The sequence below is a fragment of the Schistocerca americana genome, chromosome 5 (genome assembly GCF_021461395.2).
Source record: "Schistocerca americana isolate TAMUIC-IGC-003095 chromosome 5, iqSchAmer2.1, whole genome shotgun sequence".
NCBI lineage: Eukaryota > Metazoa > Arthropoda > Insecta > Orthoptera > Acrididae > Schistocerca > Schistocerca americana.
Genome location: NC_060123.1, coordinates 241,885,700 through 241,909,773, shown reverse-complemented (window position 1 = coordinate 241,909,773; position 24,074 = coordinate 241,885,700). Strand labels below are relative to the sequence as shown.

At 37.8% G+C, this 24,074-nt stretch overlaps 1 protein-coding gene across 2 annotated transcripts in view; it reads right to left on the bottom strand.

Moving 5' to 3' along the window:
- Nucleotides 1–24,074, bottom strand: part of LOC124615460 (potassium/sodium hyperpolarization-activated cyclic nucleotide-gated channel 2-like) — a 287,867-nt gene that overhangs the window by 15,611 nt on the left and 248,182 nt on the right. For both annotated transcript variants that reach the window (XM_047143365.1, XM_047143366.1), the window contains 4 exons: nucleotides 23,806–24,024; nucleotides 23,576–23,722; nucleotides 2,975–3,092; nucleotides 1,253–1,529 (listed from right to left, as the gene is read on the bottom strand). In XM_047143365.1, the coding sequence (XP_046999321.1) occupies nucleotides 1,253–1,529; nucleotides 2,975–3,092; nucleotides 23,576–23,722; nucleotides 23,806–24,024 (761 nt within the window). The remainder of the gene's footprint in view (nucleotides 1–1,252; nucleotides 1,530–2,974; nucleotides 3,093–23,575; nucleotides 23,723–23,805; nucleotides 24,025–24,074) is intronic.

Below are 24,074 nucleotides of genomic sequence, written 5' to 3'. Positions count from 1 at the left end.
GGGGTTACAGCTATCAAAATCCAGGTACTGTTGATGGTTAGTGTGTTTACTGTGGACGAAGATGTGGATGGAGCCATTAGAGAGATGGAGGCAACCATCCAGGAAGGTGGAATGTTAGGTTGTCTTTCCCAGTTCATACCACCATCCAACAGTGACCTTACCCCCCTCCGACCTAACCACTCCCTGGTCACCTTCCAGGAATTTCTTACTTCCAGCTATGCATCATTATCATTCCTAAGGCCTTACTAAGAACACAAGCCTCTCAACAGAAGAGATGACAGCCATTCAAATCCTCAAAGCCGATCCTGACCTAATCTTTCTCCCTGCTGACAATAGCTCCCCCACTGTAATGACAAATAGCAGTCACTACCTGTCAAAAGCCTTCCACACCAAAAAAATTGCTCCCATACAGCATACGGCGTATCTATAGTGATGAGAATTCTCTTGCCATATATGCTGACGGTCTCACGTGGGCCTTCACAGACATACACTACCCACCAAACCTAGTCTGCATTCAGATTTTCCATGCCATATCCAAATGCACCCGCAATCCTCCCACCGATGCCCAAGAACCAGCTACAAGGAAGTGCCTCCATCATCATCCTGCATCATTCTGGGCTGGACCAACTGAACCATATCCTTCATCAGGGCTTTGATTATCTATCATCCTACCCATAAATAAGGGACATCCAACCAAAGTTCCTTATCACCCCTTCTACATTGGTAATCCACCACCCACCCAGCCTACACAACGTCCTACTCAATTCCTATGCCAGTCACACTCCCAAACCCTTGCCATGTGGGCCATAGCACTACATGAGTTAGGAGCCTTAGCTACCCTACTATTTTTTTAATTATCACAAGGCTTTCACTAATGATGAATGATAATTAAACACACTTGGAATGGGTTCAAGAAAAATCCAAGGTTGAATTCTGACTGTTATTGCAATGACTCATGCAAAAATATTCACCAGAAATTTCATTTCACACTCACATCTCATGTCAAAATGTGTTGAATTATCTCAATGGAGATTTGATTTAGTTCCTTCTAATTCTTTACTGTACTAGTTACTGTACTGATTAAATACGATTTAATCATTGCATGTTTCACTATTTCACCTTTCTGACTGTCACTGCACATCCTGATCAGGTTTAACCATTAATCAACACTTTAGTTAGATAAGATGGAACTAGTAAACCACAAAACCCAAATTAATTGTTAAAAAAGTGAGATAAATAATATTATCCATACCTTTCTGCTGCCACGCTTTCCATGGTGCGACGCATTAAAGGATACTGGTCTAGAACGACATTGAAATGTTCCACTGATAAGGAAAAGAGATTACAGTAAGTTTCTGCTCTCACACTGGCAACACGACGTGCATTCGTCAGCAGACAGATTTCCCCAAAATAAGAGCCATCACTTAAGCTTGTAGCAACTTCTCCATTTGCCATGACAATGTCAACTATACCTTCTTGAATAAAATACATTTTGGTACCAATGGTTCCTTCCTTGATGATGATGTCACCTGTGCAGAAAATGTGTTTATTTTTTAAATGTTAGCATAAGATAAAAATTATGTTAAAATTATTGAAACAAACTAAAAATTTGCTGTCTTTTTCTGCATTGCACACAATATACATTTCATTTATTTATTTATTGGAACAAAATTTCTGCTATTTGACTGTTAATTGTCCATTTACTGTACAAAATCATGATTTTGGCTTTGTAGCCATTCTCAAGTGCGTGTTGAAATGTTAAAATATGTCTGACCAGTCTGTAACGAGTCATCATAGAAAATTCATATTCTGGTCTTGTATTTTTGACAATGACATGTCACAAGTCAGACATCTTTTTGTTGCAACCCGTGTTCACTCAGGTACAAGCAGCACTTAGCGGCTTGCCATTTTATCTTATTTACAACTTTTCATGACGTTGCCTTTCCTGCTTAGATTTTTTTTAGAATGTGACTTGTTAGTACTGCATCTCTTTCCAGTCAGTACATACTTTAGTTTATTAATGTCTTATATACCTATTATGTTTTAGAACAGTTAGTTTAATTCTGAAGGCGATGCTCATAGTAGCGTCGAAACCTGGTCAATTTTGACTAAATATTTATGACCGAGGGCTTATTTGTTCTAACATATTTTAACATGCACTTGAGAATGGTTACAAAGGCCGAAATAATGACTGTGTACAATAAATGAACAGTTAGCAATCAAATGATGGAAATTACAAAAAATTCTATATGACTGTGTGAACACACACACACACACACACACACACACACACACACTCTCTCTCTCTCTCTCTCTCTCTCTCTCTCTTTCTTTCTCTCTCTCTAACATTTTATGTTGAACTAAAAATACAGACTGAAAATACTTTTGAAAGATATTATTGTTTGCTCCAGAATGGATGTATGCAATGTAGGAAATATAAATTCTAATGATGTGGCAGATGTGCTGAAATATAATCACAATGTATATTTAGTTGTACAGGTAGCTCCTGTCTACTGATGATGATACCAAAAGAGTGCCACAGAATTGTAATTTTATTGGACACCTATCCTGAAAAATTAAGGTATTACAATGATAGTTTTTAGAAAGCCAAAAGACTTTAACAGTACTTGAAAATTGAAACAGTAGCAGTATTCATGTTTGTTATGTGATTTATTAAAACTGTATAGTTTGATAAAATAATTTCACGCTAATATTGCTGATAAATTACTTTAATCCAAAGCTCCATAATCATTATTAAAACCAAGTGAGAGCAAATTTGCCATGTGTTGATACTGATTGCCGCAGTTATTTTATTATGATAATTTGGTAAGAAATCCATAAACTGCTACAGACTGGATCTGCACATAATCAGTCATGCAATAGTTGCATATGGTTATAATTAATAATATTATTTTAAAGGCGTTCACACTATGACTGTTATATATTCATTGGAGTATATACTGATGAACTTTACCTGGCTGGAACACTTCATATCGAAGTTTGGTAACAACATCAGATACAAAGTTTGAATCTGCATTAGCAAAAAATGGAACAGACGCAACCAGAGACCGGCAGTTGTAATTGATTACATCCTAAAAAGAAATTTAAAATTTAAATTCCACACTGATAAACATGAGATTGTTAATATAAAGCAATATTACAATTTACAACATAAAAGACAAATAACTTTATACAATAGCTTTATTATGAAATTATGTTAAATTATAGCAAAAGAGAAATTCACTTTAGAAAACTATAAAATTATAGGAGGGAATCATTGGTCAAGCCTAAACTTTGGGAGGCAAAATTCTTTGTACTGTTGGTACACAGACAGAAGTACAAGAATGTATTCTCATTATACATTAATTTCATAGATATCTTAAATTATATATCACAAAAGAATGAGATAAGTATTTTGCTTGCTTTCAGAATTCTGTGTACCTGTGCTACTAAAAATGAAAGTGTAGAGGAGAAAACTAATTCCAGTACCATTTTGACTCTTGTTTGGAGTCAATGTGGCCAATCTAACATGTTTTGCTGTTATTTGTTTCCTGTAACATTTTCTGCGAGAGAAAGGAGATCTATTACTATGATCACTCTGTTTAACATCTGGAAAGTCAAAATCATTTCACCTTTTACACATTAAATGATGCAACTGGGACTGAGTGTCAAATTTGTAAGGTTTTCAATACAAATTGTGTCACTGTCAATTGTAGAAAATAATGGAACACTGGCCTGAATACTGTTTTCATAAAATTGCATAAATCTGTGTAGCCATATTTACATAGAATTTGAAGTACCATCAGAGTCTTAGAAATATGAAAACTTGTAACTATAAAATTGTCATGACTGGCACAACTTAATTTTCCCTTTTGTTGTTCTGCGACTGCAAAGAGATATACTATAGTCCAGCTAACTGAGCTGATGGATGAATTTTCCTTGTGTGTCGCCATTTAGTAAGGTTCATGTTGTAATGTTACATTGACTGCAAAGTCATTAGAGATGGAATACTAGTGTGTATGACGGACTAGGGAATGCATCTGCTGTAGCCTTATCAAACAAACCATCTCGATATATGCCTTAAGTGACCTCTAAATCCAGAGGGTCACATGAGGCTTAGAACATCACTCCTCCTGACGGTGAGTCAATTTCCTTTGCCACTGTGCTGTATGTTTTGGTTTGATGAGATGGAAGAGGATGAGGACAAAATTAGCAAAGAATTACACTCAACAGAAGAGAAAATGTACATGTGATAAAGCAACTAAAAGCCCCTATAAGAATCACAATACAATAAAATTAATATAAGACAAGAGACTGAAGAATCACTTGAAGAGGTATTCCATATGGAAAGTGACAAAGAAACAGTATAAAAGATAAAACTGGCAATTATAAGAGGAAATACATAAGCTAAATTATGTATCGATACTGTGAGAGTTTCTCTTACTGTACATGTTTATTTTTTCATTTGTCAGTATTGGATGTATCAATATTTATTTGCAACTTACAGGTTAAATTACAATTTCAGCAGTTATATTATTTTACAATATAGACATGTGTACATACATGTATAACAAATGAATGAAAACAAAAACAGAGTAAAACATTATTATTAATTTGATTTAATAACATTATTATTAATTTAATTTAATACATACAGGCACCTAATTTTGTTTTATGCTACAATGCTTGAGTGTTGATCAAACATAGAATTTGTCTTGGGTGCTTCTCAAATGACATAGTGTGTGTAGTACATTTCTCAGGATACTGCTTTAGTTTTGCAGTTTTTTTAAAGTTCTTCTCCAATATTCCTTAACACTAAACAAACATGTGCTTTTAAAGTACTCTCTTAAAAAAAGAAAGAAAGAAATGGTATGGTGGAAAACTGAATTTCTTATTTGTGGGAATGTATATATTGGCAGTGGATGACCTTGTGGTAGACACATAGGAATTGATATCCAAGAAGCAGTTTCCCGCCCTTTTGATATCAGTGTTGGGTTAGGTGGCTTTCCTGGAACAAGACTGCCTAACAAATTAGGAATTTCTTGCACAGTTGCTTGTTACAGAAAAATTGGTAATGTGACTGAATGTGAACGTTCTGGCTGACCTTGTGTATTTAGTGATGCCTCATTGGAAAATATCTGCACATCCTTGCTATGTTCACCAAGAAATTCGATAACAAAACTGTGTCAGCAAACTGGAATGTCTTACAGGAGTGTTCGCAGAGCCACAAGGAAGCTGAAACTCTGTCTGTATTGCATTCAATTTGCACAGGAGCTTTGAGAACCTGATATAGGAAAAAGACTACATTATCGTCAGAGTTTTTTGTGTTTTATTACAATGGTGTTCAGGTGTTGGATTATATTTTCTACTCTGATGAAGCATGGTTTCATTTATGTGGCTACATAAACAGCCAGAATGACAGATATTGGAGTTCACAAAACCCTCATGTTTTCTATGACACCTGCATCACATTTGCAAAAGGTTGGAGTTGGGTGTGAAATACTGCACGAAATAACTATAGGCCCATTTTTTAATCTCAGAAACGATAACGGCTGAATGTTACTAGGATATCAACATGCAATTCACAGATCTGTTAGATGCTGATGAATGACACTGCTGGCCACAGCAAGAGGGTGCAAATTTGTGCACAGCGAATAGCAGCATGACAATGTGTGAGTTCACTGCCTGCCTCACCAGATTTATCTCCGCAAGACTTTTTTCTTTGGGGGCATACAGACAGTCATTTTTCCCTCGCTCTACTTACGAGTGGAACAGGAAAGGAAATGACTAGTAGTGGAACTAGGCACCCTCCGCCACAACCATATGGTGGCTTGTGGAGTACCTAAGTAAATATAGATGTAGATGTAGCTGTAACTACTATAAGAAAAAACTTCACACAATTGAGAACTGAAGCACAACATTGAAGTTGAAATATACTGCATAAGTGAAGTGACCATCCAAAATATGTTGAAGTGTGTGTTGCAGCACAAGGAGGATATTTTCAGCATATATTATGAGAAAATGTATATTGTGAGTGCATACATTATAAGTACATTAATAAAGATTTGAATTTTTTGAATTTATGGTTGCTTAACTTCTGTCTCACCCTGCATAATAAGCACCCAAACTTAACAGGATCAGCATCAGCCAGTTTTGGTCTGATACTGTTGATGTGATAGTTACTCTCAAGATTCAATTGTGTAGTTCTCTATTTAGCATCAGTGCATAATTTACTTTGACTTATATGACTGTTTCATGTACTTACTTATATACAAACATACATACATGCATGCATACCAGTACATTGTGGGGACTATCAAAATTTGATTTTGCAGAAAACTTTTGTTGACAGCCTTCCAAAACAACATCTGATTGTTGTTTTTTTGCAGCTTCAGCAGTATGTTTATGCACACATTTGCTGCCCTGCACCGTATTATTGTACAGTACTCTAAATGTGGATGAAGAAGCCTATAATACATCTTTAATAGTGTATCTATATCAACAGTGTGGAATATTTTCTTTATTAAAAATACACTGCTGCTTATTTTTGAACAGATCTTTTTTATATTTTTTTCCCAAGTCATAACTCTGTCTACTGTCAACCCCATGAACTTGTTACTCTCACCTTCTATTATCAATGCACCCCTAAGTCTTATGAGGGGCATTCAGTAAGTAATGCAACACTTTTTTCTGAAAGCAGGTTGGTTTTATTCAGGATTCCAATGTGTCGTATTACTCCCCGTTCTTTTGGCTACAAAATCCTATTTTGTAATCCCTGTTCAATGCAACAGCCTTACACCACCTTACTGGGAGAACCTGCTGGTCGACACCATAGCCAGCATATTGCTGTGTCAATAACTTCCCATCATCCACATACTGCTTCCCGCATCTTTTGTTAGGCGAATCACATGGAAGTCAGAAAGTATGAGGTCCAGGCTGTAGTGTGGATGAGGAACAACAGTACAATGAAGTTTTGTGAGCTCCTCTTAGCTGCACAGACTTGTGTGAGGGCTTGCACAGTCATGGAAAAGGAGGAGGCGAGAAACACGCTGAAGTTGTTTCTTCAATTTCCTGAGTGTAGCACAATACACTTCAGATTTGATTACTGCACCATGAGGGAATACATCATCTAGAATAACACCTTCACAGCCCCAGAAGACTGTCGCCATGACTTCAGCTGAGGGTGCAGATTTGATCTTTTTCTCCAGAGGAGAGATAGCAAGGTGCCACTCTATGGACTGCTGTTCTGTTTCCAATTTGAAGTAATGAATCCACGTTCCATAACCTGTGATGATGTTCAACAGAAAATTGTACAATCAGCCTCACAATGTACAAGCAACTCAGCACAGATTGTCCTTCATTGTTCTTTATGGTCTTGTGTTAGGTGGTGAGGAACTTAGCAGGCACACATCGTCGCGTACCCAAACTGATGGATGTGTATTTCAGCACTAACAACAGAGACCTCCAGTTGCACAGTGAGATGTTTGATTGTCATACGTTGATCACCTTCAATGAGAGTGTCCACATGTTCCAACACTGGAGGAGTCACAGCTGTGTGCAGGCGACCGGCATGCTGCAGATCAGAGAGGTTCACGCAACCTTGTTGCGATGATGACAGATGCCTTGCCCAATGGCTCACCAAGCTTTTGTTCACTGCCAGGTTTCCACACACATTCTGCAAGTGCCTATGAATATCTGCAATGCTCTGGTTGTCCACCAAACAAAACTCAATGACAACTCTCTCTGCTTGGAATGCACCTCCATTCCAGACACCATTTCGAAGGCTATGTATAGTGCTACCACCCATCGTCACTTCATGAAACTATAGGGGCTGAAGCAGGAATATTCCATGATGTCCAGCAACAAATTCTAGATTTTTTTCAACTGAAACTGGCAGAGAAAAAATGTGTTGCATTACTTATTGAACGCTCCTCATATATTTAGTTTCTCTTCATTTATTGTTCTCTTTGTAAGTCTTTTCATGTAGGTTGTTTTCTTTCCATTTATAAATAGTTTACTTTCACTTCAATATGTATTTTCCCTTTCTATGTTAATGATATTTCTTATTTACAGTTCATTTATTGAGCTACTACTTAACAATGAGTGAGGTATGAGGTGCACCCAGAAAGTAAGTATCCTGTTGTTTCCTTTAAAGTAGATGTATGAGGTCTGTTCAAAAAATTGCAGAATTTTGTTCACAGAATTTCTCTACGTTTAGTATTACTTATTGTGCATGGTATCCTTCCAAATACTCATCTCCACAATTGATACACTGCTCCCAATTCTGTTTCCACTTCCAGAAGCTGTCTTGGTAAGCCTCTTGCTGAATCGCATGAAGCACTGTCTGCACATTTTCTTTTATCTCATCTATCATTGCAAATCTTCATCCTTTCATTGGGGTATTCTTATTTTGAATTTTTAAAAAAGAAAAGTCCACAGGGCCAGATCTGGAAAGTATAGAGGATGAGGCAGCACAGTGATTTCGTGTTTTTTTTTTTTTTTTTTTTTTTGTTGAAACAGTCACACACAATGGGGATGAATGCGCGAGTGTGTTATTATGGTGCAAGATCTGAGAATTATCTCACCACATTTCAGGTTGTTTCCTTCTCACATTTTCTTGCAGGTGTCACAACATGTCTCGATAGTACCATTGATTAACAGTTTGTCCCCAGGGCACGAATTAATGATGAATTGATCCTTCAAAGTCAAAGAAAACTATCAGGATGGCTTTGACATTTGACCTAGCCTGACGAGCATTTTTGTTCTTGGAGAACCTTTCCTGGCTCATTGTGAAGATAGAACCTCGGTCTCAACATCATAACCACATACACACATCTCAACACCAGTTAAAATTCTCTTAAGGAATATCTTGCTCTCATTTGCATGATCCAAAAGCTCTTCACAGATTGCTAGGAAAAGGCCTTTCTGGTCTTGACTCACGAGCCATGGGATGAACTTGGCTGCAACATGATGCATTTCAAGATGCTGTATCAGGGTTTCATTATATGATCCAACTGAAATATTACATTCTTCTGCAATCTCTCGGACAGTCAGTCTTTGATTGTCATGGACAGTTTCGCTGACATTCCTGACATGAGCGTTGTCCACAGATGCTGAAGGGCGTCCTGAATGAGGGTCACCTTTAACTTCCATCCAACCATTTTTAAGCCACATGAATAATTCATAACACTGAGTCATCTTAGGCACTCATCACGGTAGACTTCCTGTATCTTTTGATGTGTCTCTGTAAAGGTTTTCTTGAGTTCCACACAAAATGTAATGCAGAAGCATTGCTCCTCTAACTCTGCCATCTCAAAATTCAAAAACTGTGCGACACAATGTTGTACTCAGTACAGCAAGGAACAGTAACTAACAAGACATACAAGAATGAAACTTCTGCCAGTTACACATTAAACACAAATGTATGCAGGGATGCCAAGTGCATTTCGCTCCAACACATCATTGGAGTGAAATTGTGTATGTCCTGGAATTTTTTGAATGGATGGCATATTTAGTTGGGAACATGACATCCTAACACCACCTTGGGTCACATCTATACAACCCCTATTCTACCCACCTGAGTTGCTCCTCATCAACCTCTCATAGCACTCCGATCCTGCCTAGCTAACCTTTTCAGTTTGCCACATCTGTCACCAAATCCAGAGCTGAAGCAATCCCAGAACACTGTTGTTAAGCTTTCCACCAAAATCCTCAGCCCCACAGGAGTTTCAGTCCTACCCAAAAGCCTCACCTTTAGCCCTACACCCAAACTTAACCATGTTGGAGTCAAAGATATACTCCCCTCCCCCTGATCCCTACAATGGACACACTTCTTTGCCATCAGTTCCTGCAACAAAAGCCAACTTAATCCCCACTGAACCCTGCCTCTCACAGTTCATACCACAGTATGACAATTGATTCCCCCACCCCCATAACACCCCCTGGTCACCTTCCAGGAATTCCTTACTTCCAGACTGGCCATACCATCCTTTCCCATGTCCCTTCATAAGAACACCAATCTTTTAGCAGAAGAAAGGACATCCATATGCAGTCTCAGAACAGATCCTCTCCTATTCATCCTACTGGCAAAGGTTCCACCACTGTTGTTATGAATCATGGAGACTACCTCAGAACCGCTGCCCTGAATCTATTTCCCTCCTCGCCTCAACAGCACCATGCACACCCGCCTTCTACATGTGCCCCAATATCCACACACCTAATAATCCTGCACACCCCATTGAAGCTGGATTTGTGCCCCCACTGAAAGAACTGTGGCCCTCATTGACCAAAACCTCCAACCAACTTCCAACAAATCTAACCTCTCACATCAAAGATATCACCACTCCCTGCACCAAATTTCTACCATCTCCACTCCTTTACTTCCAGGATCACTACTCGTCACTGTCAACACAATTTCCCTATGAACCAATATCTCTCACATCCATAGTCTTGCCGCTATTGAATACTACCTGCCCCAATATCCTTCAGGCTTCAAACTCACTACCTTATTCTAATACACCTCACTAACTTGATCCTAACAACTACTACTTCTCGCTCGAAGAGAAGGTATACAAACAAATATGTGACACTGCCATAGACATACCCAAGGCACCCTTCTAGGCTGACGTTTTTATGGGCCACCTAGAGCAAACATTCCTAGCCTCTGAAAGCCCCAAACCCCTAGCCTGGTTCACATTTACTGATGATATTTTCATGATCTCGGCACAGGGCCAACACACACTATCCTCATTCCTTCATAACCTCAACACCTTCTCTCCCCGTCCACTTGACCTGGTCCTCCTAAACCCAGTGAACTCTCTTACTGGACATTGACCTCCCCCTCTGTAATGGGTGTGTGGATCCACAGCTGTCCACATTAAAGCACCAACAACCAACATTGCTGGCCGTGGTGGCCGTACGGTTATAGGCACTTCAGTCCGGAACTGCGAGACTGTTAAGGTCGCAGGTTCGAATCCTGGCTCGGTCATGGATGTGTGTGATGTCCTTAGGTTAGTTAGGTTTAAGTAGTTCTAAGTTCTAGGGGACTGATGGCCTCAGATGTTAAGTCCCATAGTGCTCAGAGCCATTTGAACCATTTTCAACAACCAACATTACCTGCATTTCGACAGCTGCCATCGCACAAAGCCCTTCACAGACAGGCACTAACCCCTGGACGTAGTCCACAAACAGATTTCCTGTGTCATATCCCCACACACCTCGAATCTTCCCGCCACCCCTAAGAATCAGCTATAAAGGAAGTGGCCCCTCTACATCAGCCAATACCACCCTGTACCAGAACAACTGACCCACCAGTATTTTTCCCTCGCTGCTGCTGTCCTTTTGCATTCCCTGTTCCTTCCTCTTGTCTCTGCCACAGCTGCCTGACGCTGCCCATGGCAGCCTTGTCCTGCTGCCTTCTAGTTCCTGCAAGCTCCGTCAGACAGAGCTCTTCTTTTTCCCCAGCTGTACTTTGCTATCCCTACCCCTTCTCTGCCCCACTCCCAATTGCTACTTTTGTTCAAAGCAACAGCTGCAGTCTGACTAAAGTAGTTGGAGGTAGCAGTTGATGTGCCTTGCCTCTTTATCAAGAGTTCAGAGTAGGGGGGGGGGGTATTATGTTTGGGGATGCAAAGTTATTCCACAAGCTTCCATCTTACATGAAGTAAGAAAATGCAAGTCCCTACCAATTCAAAAAAAACTGAAAACATACCTAATTCATTTTCAGATTATCTGATTACCAGTATCTAGATTCATTGACTGCATGTACATGTTAGATACCTGGTAGTGTTTTGTTGTTAGGTTTCATGACAAGTAGTTGGGAATGTAAACAGATGTTTATTGACAGATGCAGGTAACTATTTTGTTTTAAGATGAGTAGTTTTGTCAAAGTACAGGTTTTATCCAAACAATGGAAAATCCAGGATGGAATTATGGTAATGCTGTGAAAAGAATAGATCACTACTCAACATATAGCAGAGATGCTGAGTTGCAGGTAGGTACAACTAAAAGAATGTTAATCAGTAAGTTTTAGGTCAAAAGGTCTTTTCTGAGTTAGACAACATACACATACATGCAAACGCAACTCAGGCACGCATGACTACTATCTGTGGATACCTCGGTGCTGGATAATTTGAGGCACTCTTTGTTTTGTAGTTTCAGTCTGTTCACATATTTTCTGGAGTTTATGAATGTGGTGCCTTCTGCACAAAGTACAAATTTATGTGGCATACTACTGAGCAGATCATTTGCTACAAGGCTAATCTGTGAAGTAAGGCTATAAGAATTTTTTTGAAGTATAAAATGAATTTATTAATAAAAATTACATGCATTGCAACATAGGTCTTGCATTATTCTTCCACATAATCACCATTTACCTCAATACATTTTGTCATCTATGAGACGAGTTTTTTGATTCCTATGTCATAGACAACTCCTGCTGCCTTTTTCAGCCAGTTCTTCACTTCGGTTTTCACCTCACCATTGTCAGAAAAGTATTTTCCATCAAGGTGTTACTTTAATTTAGTGACCAGATGATAGTAACTAGGTGCGAGATTGGGGCCATAAGAGAGGTGGCTCAAAAGATACCAACCAAACGAAGTCAACAACCCTTGTGTTGCATGAATGGTGTGTAGATGCACATTGTCATGAAGGAGACAGACTTCCATTGTCAGCATCCCACGACATTTGCAGTATTTATTGTTTCACCTCTTTCCAAGAAATCAATAAGTAGAACCACTTTTCTGTCCCAAAACACTGACACCATGATTTTATTCACTGTTTGCTGAGTTTTCAATTTTTTAGCTGAAGGAGAATGAGTACGGTGCCACTGCACTGATTGTTATTTGCTCTCTGGAGTATGATGACAAGTCCAATTTCCATCTCCTCTCACTACAGCCTTCAGTCTCAAAACAGTTGAGCGGCACTAACTCTTTTCATTTTGTGTGTTTCGGTAATCATCTTTGGCACCCCGTACACAACTTGCGGTAATTTAGTCGATTAGTTAGGATTTCATGAACAACAGTTTGTAAAATGTTTGGACAAACTGCATGCAGGTTTCAATTGTCAAATGGCGATCAGAGAGAAGATGTTCTTCAATTTTCTGCACTACATCATGAGTCACAACAGACAGCCTTCTGCTTCTGTCTTCATCGTGAATTACCATCCTTCCAAATTGAAATCCCATACCCATTTCATCACATGCTGCCTTGACATTACGTCATTTCCATAAACTGAAACAATTTCATGATGAATCACAGTGGCATTCATGCCCTTAGCATTTAGGCAGTGAATTACAGTGCACACTTCATACTTGGCAGGAGCCAGAATGAGAACACTCATTTCTCACAGTGACCACAACACTAATTGACAAACTACAGATTGTTAGGAGTGCTTGTTCCTTCCACAGCCTTAGTTTCCAGATAACCCTCGTAATATTATAAAGAGTAGTGGCCCCAGCATTGATCCTTGGGGAACTCCTCAAATAAAATTTGCGTACTGCAATTTTTCAAGGTAATGGTTTATAATTAGTTTTATGTCATCAAATGAAACAACAAGTTTACTGTTACCAGTCACTGTTTATTTCTATCCACAACATGTTTCACAGGTTTAAACTTCCATCATCAGGTGGGTTTACACATGGTAGTATGATATAATGTGTGTTGTGTTACGATTTTGGAGTAACTTGTGGCACTGTCTCCAGTGGTCACAGGCTCCTTACTGTATCATAACACATCTCATGTGATGCAACTGCCATGTATAATGGAAGCAGCTATCTGTAGGAAGCAGGGAAAGAGAAGGCATAGTAGGGGACAGGTGAGGGGAGTTTGCAAGGATTAGGCTGCCAACAGGTGCAGTGCCAGGAGGCTGTAGGGCATGGAGCTGGGCAGCAGAGGTGAGTAACAATGAGTGAAAAAGGAGAGAAGTGGGGAAGGGGAAAAATGGGCAGATGCATTGGCAGAGGATATCAAACAAAGAGGTTGAAGGAACAAGAATAGAGAAGAGGCGACGTGACAGTGGGGGCAGAAACTGTCGGGTGGAGGGTGTGGGGACAGTAGGTGGAACCCAAGATAATTTCGAGAATGAAGAATATGTTGTTAGGATAACTCCCACCTGCGCAGTTCAGAAAAGCTGCTGGTGGAGAAGAGGATCCAGATGGCCTTGATCATGAAGCAGCCATTGAAATCAAGCATGTTATTTTCAGGTGCATGTTGTGCCACAGGGTGGTCTACTTTGCTCTTGACCACAGTTTGGAAGTGGCTATTCATCCTGGTGGGCAGCTGGTTGCTACTCATCCCAAAATAAAAAGCTGCCCCCCTCCAGATTGCTGCTTCTGTCCTACATGGCAGTTGCATTCCAGTCCGAGGTGCCGGAGATGTAAGTAATGTGTGTGTAAGGTGTGCTTACTTGTGTGAATGAATGTGTGTGTGTTTCCTTCCCTTTTGCCAAAAGCTAAATATGTAACTGTCTCTTCGTAGTGTCGAACTGCAACTCAGTGTGTCATCTTTACGGTGAGTACCAATCTGTATTTTCCTTATACTGTTAAAATCTCCAGATCCTATTTAGACTTAATTTCACTTAAATTTATCGTTCAGATTCTCAGTTCAAGTGTTCTGATTCCACTCATGTAATTAGTTCTCATTAATTAAAAGTTACAGTTAATCAAAGTTAGTACAGTAGTTCTGCATATTCAAAAACATATGAGCTACTCAGCATAACTCCATAAAATAACCTAACCCAACCAAAGTTAAGCATCCCACTTTCCAATCAAGTATTTTAAATTACCTAAAACTAATTATCTTCAACAGCCATTAAACTTAAGTTCATAACCATCCCCATTTTCCATTAAAGTTTCATCAGAATCACTGTTAAGGTTCTGAGCCCTGACTATGTGCTTTTGTTACATTAATTTTTCTGTACAGTATGACGTATGGAATTGATTGATTGATTCAACAATTAATAATTTCATGTAATTCACTGTAATTTGCAACATGGCACTCAGCCATACAAAGAAGGGGATTCACATTGTAGAAGAAAAATGGTGTCCATGTATTTTTATAAATTTGTAACCAGCAACATTTTCTATATCCCCAAATTCTATTTGTTTCTGTAATTCAGCTATAACATTAAATACTAACCTAGCCATTTTTCAATGTATTTTGTAGTTTTCAAAATAATAGTTTATTCTTATGCCCTTCTATGAATAGTCATATGTCGCCAAGAATTGAAAGTCATGATTTGAAAGCAAACAATTAACATCTTTCTGGGAGACCCTCTCGATGTTGACTTGTGTTACTATTATGTATGTTACTATTATGTATCTTCTGTACATAAGTATATGCACTCAGACCATCACAAAACTAAATAATTTTACTGTTTAATTACTTATAGGTGATCGTTGTAGCATGAATTAATGTACGTTTGAAATGAACTGTGTTATAATTACCAAGAGTGTGAAACGCAGTTGTCATCAAAGAGAACTGTTGTTAGAGTCAGTGATTCATGTGATGGACTCATTTAAATGAATCATCTGGGTGTAATTGTCTTTGACAGGAACTGTGCTAAGTGAGAGCCATGATATTTTTGTATAAACAGGAACTAATTTTGTGCCACAATTGAACATTCAACCTCACCACTGAAATTTCTGGGTGCTGGCCTGAAGACATGGCTAATTATTTTCTACAGTGTAAAAACTGTCACCGTAATTAATAACTGAACTTCACATGGGATAAAATGTGTGTATTAATATCACCTAACATTTGGTATTGTGTACATCTTTGAGCAAACACCAAACCACATGCATTTAAGTTTTCAGTTTTGAGGTGATCCAGACTGGTGCTACTGAGGATGAGTCTAAGAAATTCAGGTCGGTTTCATCACATGTAGTGCCCTATGGTTTTTGGAACACTTTGCAATGAAAGTGTGGTGTGAAAGGACTCATGTGAAACACTGAATTTATGAACAATTAAAAGTGATGGTGTACTACTTAAGTAAGTAACTATTTGACAGTGAAATATTTTTTTGTGTGGTACAAGTGAATTGAAATTACACGTAGGCTGCAAAATGGAACAGTGCGTAAACAATATTTGGAACAGTATAAATTTTATTATTTGGGATAAGGGCATCAAGCAGATGGCATTACACAGAGAGAACTTCAACCAATGGGAGAGCAGGACTGCTTTAAGTCACCACCGACACCATCTTGGACACTAGCCAATGAGGGACCAGCAGCGTGGAGTCTAGAAATGTAAACACTACAGCCTGGTGTGAAAATACGAAAACCTTGGCATAGAAGTTACTAGTTGCAACAGCAATGGATTCCAACAGCAGCAGAGAATGGTACAGAAGTAATTTGGAGATAAAGAGGTTTTGTAGTTGAAATGTGACTGACTGACTGTTTGCCAAAATGAATGACAAGGGAGAAGGAAGAAATGTGTTTGAAAATGATGAGCAGGTGATGAACATTAAGAAAGAGCCTTGCTTGTGATGAAGATGTGTTTCAAAATAGGGAGGAAAAACTAAAATACGTATGTGAATATAAAGTACTAGTTAAAAATGATTTTGATGATGACAGTAGAACAAAACTGCTGGAATATTGTTTTTATGGTGAGGTTACTACAAGGCAAATTATGGATCAAATGTCAAGGGCTTCACCTACTGATTACTGTGATAGATGAGAATGATATACTACAAGTAATGAGTAATATGGTGATAAAATTGGAGAAACAACCAGAAATATATGTGGCACAGGGAATAGTCATAATGAATGAGAGTAATCAGTGTTTGTTCAAATTTTTGAAAGAGATTTAAAGTGACATTGTTGGTTTGATAGAAATGAACTCAAAAATGGACAAACATAATAGGGATATTAAAAAAGAATTTAAAAAACATTGGTAGTTCAAAGGTTGAAATGAAAGAAACTAAAATGATATTCATAGGTTAGATTAAAAAATGGATAAAAATAATAGAGAAATTGTTGTAATTAATGTTAATCTTAAGAACTCAGACAGAAAAACTGAGTCTGTAAAAATCTGTGTGGAACATCAATAGGATTCAGCAAATGCAGTCAAGGGGAAATGTAACTGAGCAATTGTGTAATGAAACAGAAGCTTTTGGTTTTTGTCAGTCTGATCTAACTGAAGCATCAAGTAAATTTACCTCAATGATAGTCATGAAATGATTTCTGATATAAAGCATGTAAATAATGTCGATACTTGTAAAATTAAATTAGCAGACAAAGCACAAAATAGTGCTTCTAGTGATAATTTCTGGGAATTGGCGGTTGTGCAGACAGACGTGAATGTAAATACCGATGAGTGCAAGGGTGAGAGGGAAGTAGAGTGCATGTCACTGACGAACGATGTTTTGGATAAAGAGGTGAGAATATTAATATGTACCAATGTGCAAATTAAAATGACTTGTTAGTAATTAATAATCAAGTGAGTGAAAAACAGTTGGTAAATGTCAATGTAAGAAATGTTGTGCTGAGTTTGAACTTGCTGAGAAGAAAAAAGTAACCCAAGTAAAGAGTTATTAATGACTGATATGTAACAGAAAATTAGAGATATAAAGAAATGACTAGTTCACAAAGAGTAGTATTTGATGAGAGCATGCAAAAATACTGTAATTTTCAATACTTGTATGCAAAGGACAGTTTTCAGTGAGAGTGTAAGTCAGTTTGTAATAATAAGAATCAGGAATTAATTTTCAATATAAATCCAATGGGAAAACTCCGAATGTAAATGTCAAAGAAATAAACTTCACTGTCAATATGAGGTGCAATGTGCTGGAGTTTGCTGGGGGTCAGATTTATTGTAACCCTTATGGTAAGTAGGAGTTCACTGTCCTGTAGTGAATTCATAATGTTGTGATAATGTTCCCTGAGCTTAGTGACTTCACCCTTTCTCTTTCTGGACTCACTCAACCTCTTCTACCATCCCATCAATAATTTGTAAGGGAACAGTAATTATCTTCTACTTCCCTCAGTTCATATGCATATATAAGTTTACTATTTCCAGACTTGTGTATCAAAAGTTGGAAGACCATACATAGTGTCTATAATAATAAATTTCTTTCTGCCAAAAGGTAATAAAAAAAATAAAATGTAAAATATGTCAGGATATAAGAGGAGATTGAAATATTTTAAAATAATAATGAAATATAAAGTAACCAACAAATGTGTGAGTCAATGAGTTCATATAGCAGCAGAAAGAAAGAACATCTTAATTACGTGATTCAGCACTTCGGAAAAAGTTCATCTTTAGTTGAAAGAAAAAGAAAGTGAATAGAGTTGCCTTAGTAACACTGATATAAAGAAAGGGTTTGTTTCTGTAGTGCCCTTCAGGCCTCAGTTCAAAATAACATGTTGGCATAAGGGGAAGTAATAATTTCAGTAATTGGTATTTTGTCTATTATGTTATGGAAAATTGAGTTTTGCTTATAATGTTATAGTCAGTTAGCATTGAGTGTACTTCTTTAGAGTAATTTTATGTACATTAAGAAAAGCAGGCATTTAATTGTTGTTTAATGAAGTAATGGGATAGTAATGAATTAACAGTGTTATGAAGTATAATGGAATAAGTGAAGTATAAGTAGCAAGGAATTAGTTGTAAAATGGTATGACAAAATATTACATGAAAGAAGTGATGGCTAGGGAATCTGCCTTTGTAGTAGCTTAATTTTTGCAAATGCTCTCCTACAGTTAACTAGGTTGGTAAAGAAAGAATGTGATGAGGACAACAGGCATGATTAAATGGTATAATATTAACTATGGACTAACAAATATGGTTTTTGCTGTGGTGAAACATGTATCTATTATATAGCTAACTTATAGCACTTCAAGGAAGAAAGGTAATGAAATATATATGATGGAATTGTATAGATAAAAAAATCTACTCACCAAGCAGCGGCGGAACATGCACATAACAGAAGGTTATGCTTATGCAAGCTTTCGGAGCCAATGACTCCTTCTTCCGGCAGAAGGGTTGAAGGGGACAGAAGAGGGATGAAGGAAAAGGACTGTAGAGGTTTAGGAAAAGGGGCAGATTTCAGAAAAGTCACTCAGAACTGCAGGTCATGGGTAGACTTACTGGACGGGATGAGAAGGAAAGTCTTCCAGTAAGTTTACCCTGACTCACGGTTCTGGGTGATTTTTCCAGAATCTACCCCTTTTCCTAAATCTCTCCAGTCATTTTCCTTCATCCTTCTTCCTTCCCTTTCAAATCTGTCATTTACAGTTTTGATACCAATGATCCCAAACATTAATGCATTAGAGACAAATGTTTTGCTAAGTAACTAACTGCAATAAATTAGAAGTATTATGAATATTCTGACAGGATTTAATACTTGTCGGTTGTAATTTTGGGAAAGAGATGGTAGAACTTTGAAAATTTTATTGGAGTTTAACTCCCATTTTCAATAAAGTGAGTATTGTACTTTGAGGTATGGTACAGGGCAATGTAAAACAAATTCCATTTTCTTTACAGTAATTTAAATGTTTTTCATTGTAATGTAAGGTTAATTATGTATATCAATAACATATACCAACTGAATGACCAGATTTGAAATATTATATATATTATCATGTATGTATTTTTTCAAATAACGGATTGCTGAGCCTGGCCATGGGTGCTGGAAAAGAATGTGGTGGACTGTGAATAGAAATGTATGACTGTGGATTAAGCATTCTAACCAGGAAGTCCATGAGTTATCTTAATGAAAATTGTGGATGTCAAACTTTGTAAAAAAGAGTGTAAAAGCTTGTTGCTTGTTTAAAGAATTTAGCGTATATAATTGCGTGAAAATGAAATGAGTATTTTTTGTAATTCTTGCTGGTGACCAGTTTTATGATATATTGAATTTGCATAGATACAACTGTAAATTTGGGCTTTATGAAAATTGAACACTCTTTTTTGTCTGTGGTTTATTTTAGAACTCATGTTGTTAACTGTATAGACATTGGATTATACCGTCAGCTATTTGTTGATATCTGCTTATTCCGAACTTTGAATACATTCTTTTGTTAGTTTAATTTTTCAATTTTGTGCCACAATTGAACATTCAACCTCACCCCAGAAATTTGTGGATGCTGGCCTGAAGACCTGGCTAATTGTTTTTTATAGTGTAAAACTGGTCACCACAATTAGTAACTGAACTTTGCATAGAATAAAATGTGTGCATTAATATCATCTAAAATATGGTATTGTGTACATCTTTGAGCAAACACTCTCCCACATGCATTTAAGTCTTCAGGTTTGAGGTGATCCAGACTGGTGCTACTGAGTACAAATCTATGAAAATCAGGTCAATTCCATGACAAGCTAAGTGAAGGTATTGTTGTTGACTGATGGGTTTCCTATATATGAACTATCAATGAGATAGATAGCACCCAGAAAGAAAGAGAAACGGTTGAAACAAATAATAAAGAAGTTTCCAGAATGAGATTTTCACTCTGCAGCGGAGTTTCAATAAAGAAGTTGTTGAGATGTTGGAACCACATCCCAAAAATGCCATCAAAGAATCTGAACCAAGTGCGTATTATGATTAGTTGGAAAGGACTCCTCGAGATAGCATGAATCATACATACACCTTTTTCTTATTGTATCTGTGATGCCTTGTATAGTAGAGTTTGGCTGCATTATGATGTTTCCTGTACATTAATACATCAGTTGCATCATCCCCACCCCTGTTCCCTTTGGTTGTTGGGTAACGGGAAGGAAAATCAAACATTCATTGAGCAAATGATAGAAAAAAAAAAAAAAAAAAAAAAAAAAAATAATGGAAACACTGTTCTTCTTCAGAGCTAAATAATACAGCACACACACTCAGCTATATTGATCCAGTTGACTACATTATCCTGGCACTGCAGTAAGAGGTTGTACTGAATGGAGTAGGTGAGAGGAAAAAGGGGATGTGGAGGGGAGGTGGGGGAGGGGGTGGCTGAGAGCTGGTAGGGAGAGGCTCCCTATCATCTTGTTGGGAAATGAGGAACAGCCTATCTACAATCCTTCTCATCTCTCCCACAGCAGTATTTTCCCTGCCCACGCAGTCTAGTAAATATCCTGGTCCACACTCTCAACCCCTTGCCACAAAGTGCACATTTTTGTGGAAGACCCAGGTGCACCTTTTCACCCACTCAGCACATCCTACATCAGTTTTCCCGTCACAGCCATATCCTACCTGATCACAGGCAGGGCCACCTGTGAAGGCAGTTACATGGTATACCAGCACTGCTGTAACTTTTGGTCAGCCATTTTTGTGGAAATGACCAACAACCAACTGTTCACCCAAACAAATGGCCACCACCAAAGAATGGACATGAGCAGAGGAAACCACCAAGTGGCTGGACATCCCACTGAAGACAACATTTTCAACTTCAATGGTTACTTCACAACTCATGCCATATGGATCCCCCCCCCCCCCCCCCCCCCATACCACCCTTTCTGAATAACATAAATGGGAACCATCATTACAGCTCATCATTATCCAGCAGCAACCTTGTGTCATCTCCACTATCCTCTGCCCAACACCCCATCCACCCTCTCCCCATGCCTCTCACTTCACCCCAAAAACCCACATCACACTTTCCTCTCCACAGTTATCTTCCTTCCCCTCTGGCCCCTCCTTTATTTCATCAAGTTTTATAAGCAACTCTCTCACCCCTTCCACCCCCTCTCACTCCTCCACTCTGCCCAATACAACACCACCTAAGTCGAGCACCACCACTGGAATAATATGATTTACAGGGACAATGTGTGTGTGTGTGTGTGTGTGTGTGTGTGTGTTTTGTAGTGTGTGATAGCTTGGCCACATTTTCCATCTTCTTTATTTGCCTGGTACCTGTTGACAGCTCAACACCTCAATTGTACAGAGAGTGCTTAACATTACCCATTCTATTATATGTATGTCAGCCAGTGTAACGAGAGCAGGTCGAGTCTTCCCATCTGTTAAGTTTTTCTACTCCCATGAATAACCAATTTTTTTGGTAATGTTTATCTTATTTTCAGTAATTTATCTACTGGTAAGCAAAACAAAAAAATCTCCAGTTATTATTTAGCTTTAATTTCATTGGAATTTATTATGCAGATTCTTATCTTGATTGTTCTGATTCCATTGGTGTAATTAATTTTCATCAGGGCACTCATAATTAAAAACACAATTAATTGATAAGTGATGTTAGTACTACAGTTTGCTACATGCAAAGAGATGCCAAGTTAAGCTTATGTCTTTCCAGTAAATATTTCAGATTACCTAAATTTAATTAGCTTACATAACAATTAATGACAAAGTTTCAAGCTACTGCCATTTTTCTTACATTCTGAAGTTTTACTACATACTTTTCTCACATTAATTTCCCATATAAGATAACATACAGCATTGATTGATTAACTCAGTAATTAATAATATCATGTAATTTACTATAATTTGCAATGCACCTCTCATAAGTATAAACAAGGGGATTCACAGTGCATAAGAAACATAGTGTCCATGCATTTTTATAAATTTGTGACCAGCAAATCTAAAAAAAATAAAAATTGCTATAGGTCTAGTAGTTCATCCAAAACAGTAAAAACCAAGTTATTAATTTTTCAGAGCATTATGTAGTTTTCAAAATAAGTTTGTTCTTATGCCCGTCTAACATCTATAAGTAGTCAGACATCATGCAAAATTGCCAGTTCGTAGTTTGAGTGTTTACGAGTAAGATGTATATTGGATGCACTCTCACACCACCACTATGGATGTTGTGTATGCAAAAATATGTGCACCAACATTCATGAAACTCAAGAACTTTAATGTCTGATAATTTTTGAGTGATTATGACACCTCGGATTAAGAAACATTTGGATTGAACTGTGTTGTGATTAACATGAGTGTAGTATGTCATTGTCATTGGAGTAAGCTATTGTCAGAAATGGCAAATCTCATTTTTGACTGACTTGATTGCATTTATCTCCAATAAATTACTCCAGACAGTGCTCAGTACAACTTGTGTTGATTCGTGTAAATGCACAATGGGTTTTTGGTGCCACAACAGAACAATTTACTTCACCACTGAACTGTGTATGTTAGGTACTGTAGGGGCTACCCTGATGTGTGCGCCAATTATTCTTTTTATATCTGGTAAACTAGTCATCAACACGACAGAGTCTGCTAAAGATGGATAAAAGTCTTAATCACTGAAACTAAAATTGTTGTGTGCATTATTGAGTGGAAATCTTCTAATATCCACTATGATATTTGCAGCTTCATGACATCTACGCACTGAAGATCGCTATGAGAGGCCTGTGCCTCATCAGGTTAGTACTACTGCACCAAGACTTTCCATTATCATTTAAACATCTTCATTGTGTGATTTATGTTTCAAACACTTTGTCCAGTTATGCTGGTTTCCAAGAATGACTATTTAATTATTATTGTCATCATCATCATGGAATTCAGATTTGGGATCGATTTTACAGTAATTGTACCCATAGCAGATTATTGCAAGCAGTATTCAAAGCAAAAGGATAACAGATTATGCTTATTGCATGGTACAAAAAGGTGAAACAAATCCACAAACAAAAGTGTATTGTCAACATACCTCTCTAAGCTTTTCTGATAATTCTCCAAGTATTGCTTCTTCATCAAAGAATTTTCCTTGGTACCTGTGTTCAAAGTATTCAGTTATTCTTTGCCGCATCTCCCTTGGTAACTTCCGGTACGCCATGTATTCTTCAACTTGTTTCACCTGTCAATATTTGTATTAGCTTTTTAGACTTCTTGGTAAATAATTAAGCATTCTAAAAAATATTGCCATCACATGAACATTACCTTTTCACGGTATTGCCGCCTCGATGAATCCAGACTCTGTATGAGGTTTGTGGCATGACCAAGAAACAGTGCATAACACGTTGCACCACTGATCATGGACAGCATTGTAAGCCACATATCAGTCAATGACTGAGGAGGAAAGCGGCCATATCCAATACACAACATATGTGACATGGCCTTGAACAAAGCCCAAGAATATTGCTCCAACCAGAATGCCCCCTGGAACAAACATTTCTCTATAGTAAACTGTGAATACATGTAAAAATGTT